The 17,439-nt window shown below is 41.0% G+C and overlaps 1 protein-coding gene across 4 annotated transcripts in view; it reads left to right on the top strand.

Moving 5' to 3' along the window:
* Positions 1-15,815, top strand: part of TLE4 (TLE family member 4, transcriptional corepressor) — a 138,758-nt gene extending 122,943 nt beyond the window's left edge. For all 4 annotated transcript variants that reach the window (XM_063080239.1, XM_063080238.1, XM_063080235.1 and 1 more), the window contains 8 exons: positions 196-389; positions 913-989; positions 8,015-8,264; positions 9,349-9,596; positions 11,161-11,308; positions 11,603-11,753; positions 12,070-12,146; positions 14,124-15,815. In XM_063080239.1, the coding sequence (XP_062936309.1) occupies positions 196-389; positions 913-989; positions 8,015-8,264; positions 9,349-9,596; positions 11,161-11,308; positions 11,603-11,753; positions 12,070-12,146; positions 14,124-14,231 (1,253 nt within the window). In that variant the 3' untranslated portion in view covers positions 14,232-15,815. The remainder of the gene's footprint in view (positions 1-195; positions 390-912; positions 990-8,014; positions 8,265-9,348; positions 9,597-11,160; positions 11,309-11,602; positions 11,754-12,069; positions 12,147-14,123) is intronic.
* Positions 15,816-17,439: the final 1,624 nt, after the last annotated feature.

Here is a 17,439-nt window from a genome sequence, read left to right as displayed (position 1 = left end):
CACATGACAGGTGTTCAGTGAAATAAGGTGAATGAATGAACCCTTCTGAAGTTTGAATGACTTTTGAGAATATTAAAATAAGCTCACTTGAATCATGAATTCTATTTTATTTTTTTTTTATGTGTTTAAGAATGTCTTCCAAATAGTTTCCTGTGTTCTTGGTTTTTCTCTTTTTTCCTTCCATTTTGATCTCAGCCTCGAGCCTAAGGACCCCGATGGCAGTACCTTGTCCATATCCAACCCCATTTGGGATTGTGCCCCATGCTGGGATGAATGGCGAGCTGACCAGCCCCGGAGCCGCCTATGCTGGGCTGCACAACATCTCCCCACAGATGAGTGCTGCCGCCGCCGCCGCCGCCGCCGCCGCCGCCTATGGGAGGTCACCAGTGGTACGTTTACAATGTGGCTTTTATAAAGTAATATTTCAGAGTGTAGAGGATTGTCGTACATTTTTTTAAAAAATGTTGTCTGTATGAGATATTTAGAGATAGATCTGTATGTATTTGTAAATTAAGCTACATGCAGTTAGTTATATCTTGAGATCCATTTTCTTTTGTAAGGTGAGGGAATTTCTTTTTTATTTCATGTCTTTTGTTTTTAACTAGTATTGTTTTGAAAATTTTAAACGTATGAAATTAGATCGCATAGTATCGTGAATATAATGAACCATTTGTTTCCATCATGAGCTTCAGTAATCATTAGTATAATTTTTTAATGTATGTTCCACCCCCAAGTAGGTTACCATTAAATCCAAAAAATCCTATCATTTAATCAATAAATATTTCTGTATATATCTCTAAAATATTATTTTTAAAGAATCTCCTGTCCCACGTTTTAGAAAAGATTTTGAGTAGGATGAAACAAGTTAGTGTAACTGTTTCTTTTTGTTGTTCTTCTTGGGAAAAATTCTAGGTGGGATTTGATCCACATCATCACATGCGCGTGCCAGCAATACCTCCAAACCTGACAGGCATTCCTGGAGGAAAACCGTGAGTTCCTTTATGCCTTTGTAGTCATTGTGTGCCAGGCCTTGGTACACCGGCCCCCTAGACCCTGAGCACTGCTCTATAGTGCTAGGGCTTCCTGTGACCTGCATTTTTTCCTCATGAAGTATTTTTCATTCTGTCTTAGCATAGGAAAAGAGGTAATGAGGTGGGGTTTTGTATGTTCACTTAAAAATCTTGAGCTTTTAATATGGAAATGCAAATTGTAGAGACATCTCTAGCAGTCAGGTCTTCTCTATATCTGTTGCTGATTTCAAGGCAATTCTTTGTTCAAAAAGTCTGATTATTATGTGCAAAACTGGATGCTCAAAATTTGAATGTGTTGGTAAAAGACATGCCAAACTTCAAAGGCTGAAAAGAAGTAAGGGCAGTCTCATGCTCCGTTCTGTTTCCAGAAAAAGTGACTTGCTCAGTTGGCTTCGTGTGCTGTGAGCTGGGCATCTGGAGTCATAGCCCTCTTGAGTTATGAAAGACAAAATACAGCACATCAGTTGTTGCAGCCTCCTCTGGTACATTCTAGTCTCTCACGTATCTCATTCCACATCCTTCGTTTCAACCCAGTGCACTTTCTTATTACTAACTAAACACAGTTCTCTCTGCGAATTGGCTTGATCTTCCCAGATACGACGAAGAGACTTTACTATAAAGTAGCACTGGCTCTTTCTTTAAAATCTCAGCTGGCTTTTCCTCTTCTCTCTTGAGAAGCATCCCCTGCAGACCCTCCTTGCCTTGTTAGTCCCATGCGTATGTTCATTCTCACCACTCTTCACACTGGTGTCCTCTCTGTCACTATACACGCCATACACATGCCGCCTCGCTGGTCTCTGGTGCTGTCTGAACTTGACCCTCAGTAGCAGCTAAAGGCTTCCCTGCCTTGAGGCATTTGCTCTTACTAGTTCTTCTTCCGCGGCACTTTTACTTGGGCTTACTGTGTCATTGATGTCTCTGAGATGTCATCTTACCAGAGCCTTCTGCCTGGACACCACTTTCTAAAATTTCATGCTTCTCTCCCTTCCTCCCCCCCTTTTTTCTATTCCTCTACCTTTTTAATGCTTATTTATAGCCATTATATACCTCTCCCTACTTGAATAGAAGTTCTGTCAGAGCAGAGCACAGCTTTCTGCTATTTAGTTACAGAAGTTGCTCCACTGCTTAGAATGGTGCCTGGTTCCTTTCTGCCATCCTGGTGGTTGGTGCTTACAGTATATATTTGTTCAGTGAATGAATATGTGCCAAACTCTCCTTCTCTGAGTTCCCATTGCTTGTTTCTTCACTACTATGCACTCAGATACTTAGTCGTCACACCGGTGTTTCCTGCGTGTCCTCTTTTTCTGTGTTGCCTATCCCCTCAGTGCTGAACATACCTGATCTTGACCCTTTCCTCACTTTCCATCTGATGAATCATATTCTTGGTTCTTCCTTCTGTGACTGACTTCTCTACAGACTCTACCCTAAACTTCCCTGTTGCATCAAACACAGTGCCAGCTCCATAGCCTAGTTGCTCAGTAAATATTTGACTGATTAATAAGAGAGACAAGGCAAATTAGACTTTGAGTTCCTTGAGAGTTGAAGGTATAAATATCATTTATGATAAAATTCTGTGTACCTGTGTGTGTTCTGCAAATAGTTGTTGACTGACTGGCAAGTCTTGTTGACCAAGAACTCTGATGTATTTGAAGGTGGAAGTTTGGTCTGTTTCAAGCAGTGATTAAATAACAGGGTCTTAGGATTAATCAAATAAGGACTCAAGTACCTGTGAGTTCCATATGAATTTGAGGGAGAGATGGAGGGGTTCCTTTAGGGAAGACGTACCATCCCTATACAGTGAGGATTTTTGAGAAGTGTTGTTCATGGGAGTTATGGCATCACATCTCATGCAGTTGGCAAATGACATCTCACCAGGAATACCAGAATATGTGTGGTGTGGTCACCAGAGTATGGGTTTGGGGGTATGTCAGATCCAAGTTTGAATTTTGATTCCACCAGTTGATGACGAGGAAGAGAGAGTTTACGGACAGTTTCTTCACTTTATGAGCTTCATTTGGCTCATGCATAAACAAGGAGTGGCACCTCCTCAACAAGAAGGATGTGAGGATGGAGTAAGATAATAAGTGATGTGTTCAGCACCATGTTTAATACGGGGTGCTATTCGCTCAACTCCAGCATCCTTTCCTGTTCTGCTTTGCCCCACAGTATTATTTCTCAACTACTCATGCAGTAGAAGGTGCAATGCTTTGTAGAGGCGGAAATGGCAAGAAGATTGGATTGAGTAAATTAGATTCCACCCTTTCTGTTGTTGGTATGTCTTTATGTAACAGGACATATAAATTCACATTCATTTATGCATGTGGAGATAATATACTTTTATTATATATTTTTATAGCAGAAATGATTATAACGATTATGTGGCTCTCCAGATCATAAGATACAGAACTGTGAATATCTTTCAACAGAAAACCTTTTTTAAGTGTACTAAAACATAAAACATAATAAATCACCTAAAGGTCTCCCCTGCCACATACACTCACAAAGTAATTGCCTTTCTCCAGAAAGACTTATATCTGTGTCCTAATTATTTTTACAAAATGAATTGCTAGATATTATCAAAAATTATAATTAAATGCATGTTTCAAACTAATGAATAAAGTAGCATTTATTTGATAATCCATATTGAGTCTTTTGTCTATTCAGGTGAATTAGCAAGGGTTCCACTCAATATGTAATTGGAATGACAACATAGTTTAATTTCAGTATAAGCTGAAAATCCACTTTCTCCCTCACTTACTGCTTCAATGAAACTTCTATGAATAGTGTAAAACTATTTGATTAAAACGATGGTACTAGTTGTAGTATGGGATATGGCATGTGAATACAGCCAAAACAAAAGATCTCAGGGTTAGGGGTTGCAGGCCGCTCACAATTCAGAAATCTGCATCTGTTGTTGCATTTGTTTATTTTTATAAAGTAAGATTTTCAAAATGGGAATAATAGCTGGTATATCATAAAAATCTTTAACAAATTTTTGTTGGCTGACTCACCTACTAGAGGGCTCATGTACTACTTAAAACCTAGTTTTCTGCCATACTTCATAAAGTACAACAGCCAGACCTTTAATTGGGAATTCAGGGTGTAGCCCTGTCTTGTGAGACATGGAAAACATGGAGAAAGTGTTGTGAGGTGTGAGAGGTGAGTGCAGTGTCACAGAAGTGGGTCTCTGAGATGGGGAGGGAGGAGAGGCGGGAAGGCCAAGGGCCTTCTTTAAATGTGCTGGGTCTTCATTGAAAGATGATGATCCAAATAATGACCTCGATGCACTTGTTTTAAAAAGAGCATACTGCAGGTGCCTGGATCGTTTGAAATGAAAACCATTTAGTGATTCTAAAGAGGAGAAAGGGCTGTCTTTTCAAATGATCGTTAAGAATGTATAACAACATCTAAACTTGGAATAACCTTCCTTTCAGGTTGAGTCTTCATGACCTCTTAATTGCTAAATCATTAGCCTTTCTCTCCTTCGTCATCCCTCTGAATCTCAGCCTTTCTTAATGAGCATTACTGCTGTCCCCTTCTTGCCTGAACAAAAACCTGGCTGTCTCCTGAGGTCACCCTTCACCTGCAACTCTCCAAAAGATGACCTTCTGTTTTTCCACATTCTGCAATCCTCAGGGCCAGTGGTAGGGTTGATAAAGGCTGTGGTTGCCCCCGTTTCCCCAGCCTTTCCAGAACTGAGCTTTCTCCACCCTTTTGTGAAAACCCTGCACCTTTCAGGCTTGTGCCATTTGCCTCTCTTCTCCACCTTCTCCACTGCATTTTCCCTAAGTGGACAACTTGTCTCTAGTGAACTTCTGCCCTACTCTACTTCAGTCACCTGTATGTACAGGCTGACAGAGAAGAGCTTGTCATCACCCCTGTGTCACCCCCACAATCCAAGCATCCCATCCAGTGCAGCCTTCTCACCCACCCAGCCAGAGTGATCCTTTGAATTGTAAGTTCACTTTCCAATTTTCTCCCTCTCTCCCAGGCCCTAGCCACTGGCTTCTCCCCTAAATTACTGCAGTAATCCCCTGACTAGTTGTCCTTCCTTCTACCACCTGCGGTCCATTCTTCGCCCAGCAACCAGAAGATTCTTTGACAACATTAACTGAATCATGTCCCTCCCTTGTGTGAGTTTCCAGTGGCCTCCCGTTCTACTCAGAACAATATCCACACTCCTTATCACAGCTTGCAGCTCACGTCCTGTCACTCTCCTCTGAGCACATTCTGGCCTTCCTGCTTAGTTCTGTGCCAAGGCCTCTGCAGTTGCTGTTCCTTCTAGTTGGGACCCCCTCCCCACTAACCCCGGACCTTCAGGTCATATGCTGCCTCCTCAGAGAAGGATCATGGACCACCACCCTGCACACCCTTAAGCTCTTTTATCTGAAACTGTGTGTGTTTAACAGCATTTACCCTTGTCTGAAGTTACTGATTTATTTGCTTATATATTCATTGTTTTCTCCTCTAGGATGTAGGCTAGTGTGAGGATAGGGACTTTGTCTACGGTGTTCACCTCTGATTCCTCAGTACATAATAGTACCTGATACATGTAAGACATTTAATATTTGCTGCATAAATGGATAATGCATACTCTCTCGCTCTGGCCTTTATATTTGTCATTCTCTTTCTCATCATACTGTTTTTATTTTTTAATTGAAATGTATTGATTGTACATGTTTCTGGGGTACAGAGTTGCATTTAAGTACATGTATGTTATGTGTAGTGATCAAATCAGGCTAGTTAGCAAATTCATCATTGCAAAAATTTATCAATTTTTTGTGATGAGACCATTTAAGCTCCTCTCTTTTAGCCATATGATAAATTATTGTTAATTATTGATGCCTAGCACTACTGTATACCACTAGAACTTCTTTTTCCTATCTAGCTGTAATTTTGTGTCCATTAGCCAACCTTTACCTACCCCCCCTCCATTGTGATCAACATGGGAGTGCAGGTATTTCTTCAACGTGTTGATTGCCTCTCCTCCATGTATACCCAGTAGTGAAATTGCTGGATCCTCGTCGTGCTGTCTTTCTCCCAGGGTACCTTGGAACTTCCATTGCTCACAGCACTGACTGTCTGGCATTTTGGTAGTTATTTATGTGAGCATCTCACAGTGAGTGTGTAGCTGTAACTTCAGGAGAACAGGATGGGTGGGTCTCTTTCTTGCCCACTTTCTGGCATAATGCTTGGCACCTTAGAGCACCCAAGGTACATGTTAAGCAGATGAATCTCTTTGTAAATTTTCATGTGATTGACCAACTTCTCCCCCTTTCCACTTCAGTGTCTCTCCTGATAATTTATCTACCTCCCTGACTGCTCTTGCTGGGGATTCCTTAAATGTAAGTGTTCTGTTAGATTCTGCATCTGGTCTACTTCTCATCACATAATCTGCTGCAGGATTATTCTTTCGGCTCCCTTAGCTTCAATTATCATTTCTTTGTGGATTGACCGCACATTGATATTTCTAACCTGACCTCTCTCCTGAATCATAGCTCTTTGAATTTCCATCTGCCCTCAAGTTCAAGACAGTCAAATCCTTTACCTGCCCACATGTATACCCTTGAGTTGTGCTTTCCTGTCACCTTCTCTAGTTAATGCCATCTACCTCGTCCTCCTCAGCATCTTTCTCTGAAGTCCCACATCCAGTGGGTTTCCAAGTCCTGTTGATTTGACTCAAGAAATATCATCTATCCATTGACTTCCTAGCTTCCCAGCTCCTCAACAAGTCTGATATACTACTTTCTTCTATAACTAAAGTAAAAACCCTCCACCATCTGGCTCCCATGTCTTCCACAGCCACAGTGCACACTTCATCTTTTCTGGGAACATTCAGGTGGTTGATGAGGGCCCCTCATTATTGGGGTGAGTTTTGATGAACATGACCAGCCTGTAGATTTTTGCATTAAGGAGATGTAAACTGTTTTAACTTGGCTCTAATACTTCCCTGCAGTTTGACCAAGCCCCTATCCTTTGTGTGCCCACAAGTGCACACATTCTCTTTGTATGTTTTTTGTAAACTTCTTACCATAAACAGAGCACATTCCCAAGCTCCATACCAAAGTAGAATGACATAATTTCCAAAATGGGTGTTGCCCGTGATAGCCCCCAAGACAGACCCAGGTGCCTCCAGAAACATGATGTGCATTATAGCCTCGCCTTCCCACCCTGCACCTGACTTCACTGTTTTGAAATTAAAGATGAGTCTGTTAAGGGAGATGCTCTAACTGAACCTGCCTTTTAGAACCAAATGCTTTCACAACCTGAGGGCTTTCCCTGGGCAGGAACTGAAGATTGAGATGCTGATAGATGCTCATAGGTGGGCCTTTGGGACTGTCACACACAGGACACTTTTTCAGGTTCCCATCCCATTTGTATTTACCAGAATTTGCGATTGTCAAGTCTGATCAGGGTGTTAAAATCGGGCTTTATCTACTTTATTAAATTTTGAGGGCACATCTGCCATTTCAGCATCTAAGCCTAGAGACTTGTAACTCCTTAAAGCTTCATAATTTTGGCTTACTGATCTCCATTAAAAAGTCACCCGCTTGGAATTAATTGATCTATAGGCAGAATCTCATCACAGGCCTAGGAATCACCCGAAGTAAAAGGCAGTGCAAGTTTATAGACTGCTCCCCAGAGAGTAGGTGCTGGGCTTGGCACTGAGTATCTTACTTAATGCTCTGTGAGGTGCTGGCAGGATTCTCTCCATTTTCAAGATGAGAACTAGGGTTCAGAGAGCCTAAGTATCTACTGATGTCACACAGCAGCTAGCAAAGAGGCAATCTCAGATTAGATTATAGATCTAGCTGTGTGACTCTGAAAATTGTGTTCTTTCCACAGTACCAGGTAAATCTGACTTGTTTGCAAATCACAAGTGACACTGAAAATGTTTTATTTTGTATCTCATTACACTGAACAGTTAAGTGACATTTTTTACGTTCCCCTCTGCCTGTCTTTTCTCCTCTCCACTGCCTTAGAGCATACTCCTTCCATGTCAGTGCAGACGGTCAGATGCAGCCTGTCCCTTTCCCCCCTGACGCCCTCATTGGACCTGGAATTCCCCGACATGCTCGCCAGATCAACACGCTCAACCATGGGGAGGTGGTGTGTGCGGTGACCATCAGCAACCCCACAAGACACGTGTACACGGGTGGGAAGGGCTGCGTCAAGGTCTGGGACATCAGCCATCCTGGCAATAAGAGTCCTGTCTCTCAGCTCGACTGTCTGGTGAGTGAACATGGATGAAAAAGACGTAGACCTTCCTTCAGAAAACAGAAAGGGATGGTGAGAGGAGTGTGCGTACGAGCTGTCCCACACAGTGTTGACCCCAAGTGGGTAGTTGGTCTTTGGTGGTTTGTGGTCTTTCACTTGGAGGCATGTCTTCTTTCGGTTCCTTGAGGCAGAAGGATCCAGCTCTTTATGTGTGGCACGTGCACCAGTGCCTCTCATGGGAATAGGCAAAATACCTGTTCTCCTATCTGATGAAGGGGTTTAAGAAAACTGAGAGCCCACACAACAGTTTCTATGAGAGTGCACCTAAATACCATAATCTGTCACATGTAGAGTAACTTACTACTTCATGTGACAAACATGATAGTCTCTTAGCTGTTTCATTGGCATTTGTCCTTGAGTTACTTAGGAAATTTCAGTTTGTTTGCTTCCCTCATACCAGCAATGGAATTTTTGCTGTAGCACGAGGCTATGTCAGTTTAACAGAGTTAAATGTACATAAGATCCCCATAACCTCATGCACTGGGAGTTTTTTTTCTGTTACTTAGCACTACTTGATTGAGTCTTGCCTCTGATTGATGCAACTTCGTCAAACCCATGATGCCCTTTAGTCATGTAATGCACAGCCGAGCAAAAGGAACAGTTTGCTGGGTGTCTTTAACCCCTTGACACTCTCTTGGCAGCAGTAGCAGGACCTTTCAACAGCAGAGCTGAGTATGCCACAGTTCCAGGTGGGATGCTCAGGACTACACAAGCTCCTGCATTAGTGTGCGGGTGTATCTGTGTGTGCAAATGACACGAGCAGTTGGTTAATTTGGTGTGGTGGTGGGAGTAGTTCTAGATCTTAGCATTTTGATGCAAATTAAGATTAAATATCTCAGTACTAAATTTTGTAGATCAAGTTTAAGTACTTCCCTAATTTCATGTAATTTTTTAGCATTAATCCACTTTATCATTGTCATAAGTATAAATGGCTCATTAAACCAGGAGCGAACACAATACTTTTATGGATTTCTGCTCTCATGTTAATGCTGTTTTCCTTTCCTCATGAGTAATCTCTTGATGGTTTTTGTCTCTACAGAACAGGGATAACTACATCCGTTCCTGCAGATTGCTCCCTGATGGTCGCACCCTAATTGTTGGAGGGGAAGCCAGTACTTTGTCCATTTGGGACCTGGCAGCTCCGACCCCGCGCATCAAGGCGGAGCTGACATCCTCAGCCCCCGCCTGCTATGCCCTGGCCATCAGCCCTGATTCCAAGGTCTGCTTCTCGTGCTGCAGCGATGGCAACATCGCAGTGTGGGACCTACACAACCAGACGCTGGTAAGGTAGGTCAGCAGGATCCATTACCAGGTGGCAAGGAGGAGCTGACTTTACCACATCGTGCCAGAGTGCTGTGTGTGTGTGTGTGTGTGTGTGTGTGTGTGTGTGTGTGTGTGTGTGTGTGTGTGTGTGTGTGTGTGTGTGTGTGTGTGTGTGTGTGTGTGTGTGTGTGTGTGTGTGTGTGTGTGTGTGTGTGTGTGTGTGTGTGCTGTGTGTGTGTGTGTGTGTGAGTGTATGTATATGTATTTAAGTAGATGAAATATAATTATCTTACCAAAAATAAAAATAGATTATTATTAAGAACAGGTTCATTTTAAGATGCTACGAAATATTAATGTAAAATCTTGTCTTCCGCACTATCTGAACTTCTTTTTTGTCATTATACTAAGCATCAATTCCTATTTTTATAAAATATGAGGTCAGTTTGACATAATTAACGTACGTAAGGTTCCCATGACCTCATGAGCTCATTCAACTTCTCTAATTTGCCATCTGTGCTTGCTAACATTGTCACTAGATCCTCACTGAGGAGATTCGCAATGTGTGGTACTGTCTTGGGTACCATATGTATCATGTTTATTCCTTCAACAAGATAATTATTTAGCACCTGCCACAGGCCCAGGCACTGTGTTGGGTGCTGCTCACCCTAAATTGGTCTATCTTATCTGTAGTCCCACCTTTAAGGATGGATAAACATAACCACAATGTCTATTTAGAAATGAGAACGTATAGGGTTGGCCTTGGTAGGTCGGTGTTGGTAGGTAAAGCCCTGAAATGAGTCTCCAGATGTCAACACCTAGGAGATCAGCAAGCGTGAGGTATGATCAACCAAAGGGTATGAGAAGGTTGTAATCAAACCTACAAGTCAAAGTGAGCATGTAAAGAGAAGAGGCTTGTACTGTCTGTAAGTTATTTTGAAGGACTGAGTTCTATATACTATTCCAAAAACAAATCACTTTTGTTGCACATGGGTAAGGCTGTTATGAGGAACTGCTTCTAACCTCTTCTTCCCCCAGTATCCTTTGTACATTTGATAAGAAGTGATTCCTGGGGCAGCAGTTCACACTGGGTGTCTTGTGTCTTCTGTCCTGCACAGCCCCCCACAGGTGCATTGCTCCTTGCTAGCAGGATGTGCTGTGCCCTTCCCTGGGCTTTCCCCAATCCTTTGCAGAAGGGAGTTAAATTCTTTCTCTCCTTCATATTACAGTGATAGAATATGTCTCAGAATATATCTTTGATTAGTTCATTACGTGTAGTTGTGTGTTTTCTTCTGTTCATTTCAGTTGGAGATTTTTTTTCATCAGTAATATCAATCATGTTTTCGTGTAAGAGTAATTTGAAGAACTTCCTAAGTTTTCAGAAATAAACACAAAGTACAGGAAACTCAGCATCTCAATTAAACTTTAATCTTTTTGTATATGTTTTGTTATTACTTTGAATGATTAGAAAACATAGTAAACCAAAATGAAATATACAAATAAGGCCTGAATTGAAAGCCGAGGAGTTGTAAATGAAGTTAAACTAAAAACTCACTTTTCAAGGGCTTTCTCTCCATTTTGACATTTTCAGGCAATTCCAGGGCCACACAGACGGAGCCAGCTGCATTGACATTTCTAATGATGGCACCAAACTCTGGACAGGCGGTCTGGACAACACAGTCAGGTCCTGGGACCTGCGGGAAGGGCGGCAGCTGCAGCAGCATGACTTCACCTCACAGGTATGGTCTGTGTGCCTGTGACTTTTTAGAGATGTGGTTTTTTGAAACTTAATGGCCTGCTCAAAAAAGGGGGCAGTCCACTTGCCATATGATAATGTCACTTTGACTCTGGATTACTTTGGGGGGTCTCATTACTTTGGTATCACTTGTTTGACTTCAGTTTCTTCCTGTGTAGTTCAAATTACCTTGATTTCCTTCATAAATTGAGTAGTATCCCCAGAAAAGACAGTACCTCACTGTGCAAGGAAGCATGTCCTCTGTAGCTGTCATCAACATCGCCTTTTAAAATTCTAGATCTTTTCTCTGGGCTACTGCCCAACCGGAGAGTGGCTTGCGGTGGGGATGGAGAACAGTAACGTGGAAGTGTTACATGTCACCAAGCCAGACAAATACCAGCTACATCTTCACGAGAGCTGTGTGCTGTCGCTCAAGTTTGCCCACTGTGGTAAGCAAGCCTCTTTTGTCCATTTTCTGTCAACCAGAATTGTTCTGTCTGCCCTCCTGTTTATTCCACATCAGGTCCTGTACATTAATGTGTCCCTCTTCAGAACTGTGTTATTCCCTTGTACATGCCTGCTTCCTTACTGCCATGTAATTCTGGCATTAATCCACTTTAATTTTTATCATTAAGTATAAATGTCTCATTAAATCCAGGAAGGTGGGTGAGTTTTCTGTGAATAGTTTGATGCTTTGTAAAACAAATCTCGGGTGTCTGACAAAGTAACACGAACATTGCCTTTCTCAAAACCCTCTTCCTGTAGGCAAATGGTTTGTAAGCACTGGAAAGGACAACCTTCTGAATGCCTGGAGAACACCTTATGGGGCCAGTATATTCCAGGTAACCCTGAACTTATTCATCTACCACTTACCATGTGCTCACTGCATGGCAATTGTTACACGAAACTCTTATGCGTTCACTCAGATTAATAATGCACTTACGTGTCCCAGGAGGTCAGAACTGGTACTTTTCCCATTGTTCAGAGCCTGAGGGAAGTTAAGTGTTGCAGGATGAATCTGGAGCCAGGGCTGTACCTGGTGCACTGCTGGTGCACTGCTCACCGGCTCCTCCTCCTCCTCAATCCCTTTTTATACGTTAGGGTGGAGGTGTTGTCTTCTGTGGAGAGAGAGAGAGAGAGAGAGAGAGAGAGAGAGAGAGAGTGTGTGTGTGTGTGTGTGTGTGTGTGTGTGTGTGTGTGTGTGTGTGGTCTTTTTATTCTTCCTATTAGCTCAGTAGAATTTAGTATAGTTTGTGAAATTATTTGTAGAAGGACCAAATTGTAGACATGGCGCACACACACAATATTTTCTTCTCTTTCTTACAGTACATGAGAATTTCATAGGCAAGTTAAAGACGCCAGTTTTAACCTTCTATAATTAACACGTTATTTTCTAGTGTTCTTTTTTTAGGAATAGTGTAAAAGTTTCCTTGATCAAGTGGTATCAAGTTATCATAGAGTATATTAATTCAGTTGAATCAAAAAATTGATATTGACTGAAAACACTATGCAAGATAATTAGTAGGATAAAAATAGCTAATTATTGCTGTCATGGAGCTTATAATTTAATACAGAATTTTTCATTTTGTGGATCATAACTTTTTAGATGGTCCCAACAAAAGCACTCATTTAAGATAATGAATTAAAAAATATTAGAGTGCATCTTTTACAGTAAGTATAAGTATTTTATCTTATGTATATACTGGGATGTGAATACAAATTATTATCAGTTGCAATCAAAAAAGTTTGAGAAACACCAGGAGTAGGTTAGCAGCTGCATATCGTATATTTAATTTTTAAGTGTTCAAAATATTCAGAGTCCTGGTTAAAATCCTATGATTTTTTTATTTTTATTTTTTAAATAAGCACATTCAGAGTTAACATTGAATCCTTCATAGTGTAGTTGCAAATGGTAAACAAAACTCTAAGTATGATATGTTTTTCTTTCCAGGTATTAAACCACCTGCCTTCTTGAAAGCTCATGTTATATTTTTACAGTGGGAACATTAGGCTTTTTACTAGGAATATTTTCACATGTCACATCTTAAAAAATGTTGTGTTTTCAGAGCTGTTTCCCATACATATACATCCCTTAACAGTTAGGATACATTCTGAGAAATGCCTCATTAGGTGATTTCATCACTGTGTGAATATCACAGAGTGCATTTACACAAACCTACGTGGTATAGCCTACTACACACCTATACTATATGGTATGCTCTCCATTATATTCCCATGGGACCATCATCATATATGTGGTCCATTGTTGACCAAAATGTCATCATGTGGTGTCATGGCTGTTACTGCACCTAAACTCTGCTGCATCCCTCTGAAGTGGTAGGCAAGAAACATGTCTTTACCGATTTGCCTCTGTAGGGAAACTGAGGCCCAGACAGGTTAAAAGACGTGTCCAGTGTTCTGCAGCTCAACCCGAATCCAAGCCATCTGGCTGAAATGAGGGTTTTTCATACTAACAACACCCTCCTCTTAACCTCTGGAGAATAGACTTTGAAGTGGGGCCTTGCTTCGTCAGCAGAGGTGCTCATACCATTGACGAGCCTGCCTATCTGAAGTCCCCAGGACAAGAGCCTCCAGACTGACCGGGCGAGGAGTCCCCAAGAGTGGGTCCCATCCAGCGCCACCATTTTAAGAAAGTGCTGTGATTTCCCTTCCCCACAGGGGCTCCTGTTGGTCATTGGAGCATGTTACATTTGCGTTGCTCCAAGTCCTCCAGTCCTGCCTCTCAGTGCTCCTGGGTTTTTCTTTCACTATTTAACATTTTTGATTATATGTTTCCTTCCTATATGTTTCTTTCCTAGTCCAAAGAATCCTCATCGGTGCTTAGCTGTGACATCTCTGTGGATGACAAATACATTGTCACTGGTTCTGGGGATAAGAAGGCCACAGTTTATGAAGTTATTTATTAAGGACAAATCTTCATGCAAACTGGACTCCTTCTCCTTGTAGCACTTTGCTCCGTCATCCTTTCTGTTCACCCCCTACCCTGCATCTAAAACCAAGGACTTCAAATACTCATTGCAGTTGTGGAGTTTAATCCCCTTCCTTAACCCCATTTCCTACTTGCTGTTGAATTGTGAATACTCATTAAGAATCTGTGATACCAAATCTTCAGCTATCTACTTGGAAGAACATGGCATAAGCATACTTAACAGAACGGAAACTTTAATTATGTATTATATCTGTAATATATTTATTTTGTTTAAAGAAGGCTTTCTAACAATGACTGACTAAATAAAGCTGTCTGCTCCTGCATTGATAATGAAGCATTGTATTTGATACCCCTCCCCCCCTTTTTTTGGCAAAGGAGGGGAAAGGAAGGTTTAAAGTAATTGATTAAAAATGTCACTAAGTGTAGACTAATGACTGTATAGAGATGTGAAATGTATAATTACACATGGAAGCAATATGTTGCTGTGTTATTAGGTTTTTTGTTTTCTACTTATTTTAAAGACATTTGGAAGTTTGGCTGAATAATTAGAACACGACAAGCCAAGTCATATTCATTTGAGTCTATTTAGACAACTTTAACCCACTATATCTATAGCTTTAGATTATGTTTGATAAAAATAATTGAACTTTCTTTTTCTTTTTTTGACTTGTTGACAAGTGTCTTTGTAATATGTTTTTAATTCTTTTTTATTGTATTATAGATAGATGAACAAATTAAATTTGGCCTCAAAGAGAGAACTTAATCCCTTCTGGATATTTTTGCCACATTTCTTTGCAAAGGGAGATGTATATCTTTGGGCAGTTTTGTTGTTATGAGAAATTATGGGCTATTTTGTGGCATGCTCTTTGGAGCTGCATAGATACGGGAAAGACTCCCACCGCTGTGCTAGTCAAGTCTTTTACAAAACAAGGACAAACAGAGGAGGGTTTTCAGAGACCTCCCTCTGAAAAACACAAAGAATGGACTCTCTCCTGGGATGAGGACTTGCTTTCTTTACCTCCGGTTCTTTCCATGTCTTAGTTGGATGTCCCTGAAATGGACACAAGCTGTGCCATTGTGCCAGAAACATTGTGTTATCTTTTATGTTGTTGTTGTTGCTGTTAAACTATAATATGTGACTCCTTTTTTTTTAATTATTATTTTTTGTTTGAATGCTTTAAAAATCTTTTTAAGTCTGTGGATCTGCTGATGTACAGTGCCTTTGCTGCTATGGATCAAAATCAAAAGAACCGTGTAGATAAACTTTATTGTACAAGTAGAAAATTACTTAATTTCATACTAGAAATGGATGGATGCTGCAAGTTGAAGTGGACTGTCCATTGACGTTCCTAATGTGGTAGCAGAAAAAAAATGGTGTCTTAAGTGCTTAGTGTTGATGTCATTAACGGTTTCGTAAAACTCTCCAGTGTAGAAAGATTTTGATACTAAACTGTGCATTGTACATAGTTCTAATGCATTGTATTGACCACCAGTACTTCTATAATGGTAGACTGTTTGTGCATTCAGACTTTTAAGCATTAAACATAAATAACTTCTAGTATGTTTATTTTTCTAATTCTTTGTTCTGCGTGTTTTAGTTTATTTTTTATCTTTATTCCTCTCCTATATATTAAAAATTACTAGTTTTATTCAAGGCAGATTGGTGTTAAAATAATGTGGGTTTTTTTATTGTTGCTATTTTTGTTTTATTTTTATTTTTACTTGAGAGAAGCTAGAAAGGATAGGGGATAGAGGTTATCAATGACAGGTTGCTACCAAATATTTATTGAGCACCTCTTTGATTTGTAAAAACACTGTCAAAAAGTTGTCAAGTCACTCAAACCTCGATGCTTTAAAGCTGCGCTATTCAATATGGTTACCACTAGGATATTTCCACCATTGTGGACATTTAATTTTAACTTTATTAAAATTAAATTAAAATAGGAATCCAGTACACCAGCTACACTAACTACATTTCAAGTGTTGAGTAGCTGCATGTGGCTAATGGCTACTGTGTTGGATTGCACAAACTTACAGAACATTCTGTCATTGCAGAAAGTTCTGTGGACAACACTGCTTTAAAGTTAGCCCACACAGACCATTGCCAGCCATTTGGGTTTGGGAAACATTTCCATTGTAACACACAAAACTGTTTAAAAGCACCAGACTTCTTGGGCTTCTACTGGTTGGGTGTGTGAAGATTCAACATAAGGAGCTTAAATTAAGAATTCTTAAGTCCTGAGACCCCAAAATATGACATTTTAAGCATCTACTGAATAGAAGGCGGGGGGTTGGGAGCCCCACAGTGGTCTGGAGTGATCGGCTGTAAGAGATGCTAGCTCTTTAGCTGCCGAGAGAGTAGAGGTCAGCAGTATTCTTCAGTTGGATTAGAAACTGTACTTTCAATGTGAGTACCATACATGCTGCTACGTCAGATGATGACATACAAGTCTGTCAAGGCCAGCCTAAAAATTAAAAATCAGAAAATATGGGGGAAAGTGATTTTCAAAAGTACACCTGTAGGCAGGATGGTGGGGGTTTTGTTGGACCAGAAGAGAAGAATGTGGAATATCTGCTATGTGCGTAGCACTGTGCTGGCTTCTGTTACATGTTAGTCATCTCTACAGGATGATCTCAGATTTTTTGCAGCTTTTGTTCCAAAGATTTAGCCAAAGGGAAAAGTGGGTCTGAAGAAGGGACTGATGCATTCAGTGCATCTGCACACGTTTGCATCAGGTATTAATCAGTTTTTGTGTTGCTATAACAGAATACCTGAGACTGGGTAGTTTATAAGGAAAAAAGATTTATTTGGCTCATGATTCTGGGACAGCTGTGTCTGGTGTGGGCCTCAGGCTGCTTCTACTTGTGGCAGAAAGTGGCAGGCAGCCAGCGTGTGCCAGGTTCCTTTTAACAACCAGCTGTTCCCAGAAGTAACAGCGAAAACTTACCTCCCTCCCCTTTCCCCCTCAGAGAGTGCATTGATCTATTCACAAGGGATCCACCCCCAAGACCCAAGCACCTCCCACTAGGTCCCCTCCCAACACTGCCACATTGGGGATCAGATTTCAACATGAGTTTTGATGGGCCACATATCCAAACTATAGCAACACTAGAAAACTTGTGGCATCTAGGAGTGAAGCAGGGGATGGTGGTTAGCCGAGTGAAGCACAGAGATCAGAGCTGAC

Source organism: Cynocephalus volans, chromosome 16, assembly GCF_027409185.1.
Source record: "Cynocephalus volans isolate mCynVol1 chromosome 16, mCynVol1.pri, whole genome shotgun sequence".
In the NCBI taxonomy this organism is placed as follows: Eukaryota; Metazoa; Chordata; class Mammalia; order Dermoptera; family Cynocephalidae; genus Cynocephalus; species Cynocephalus volans.
This window is presented reverse-complemented; position numbering and strand designations above follow the sequence as displayed.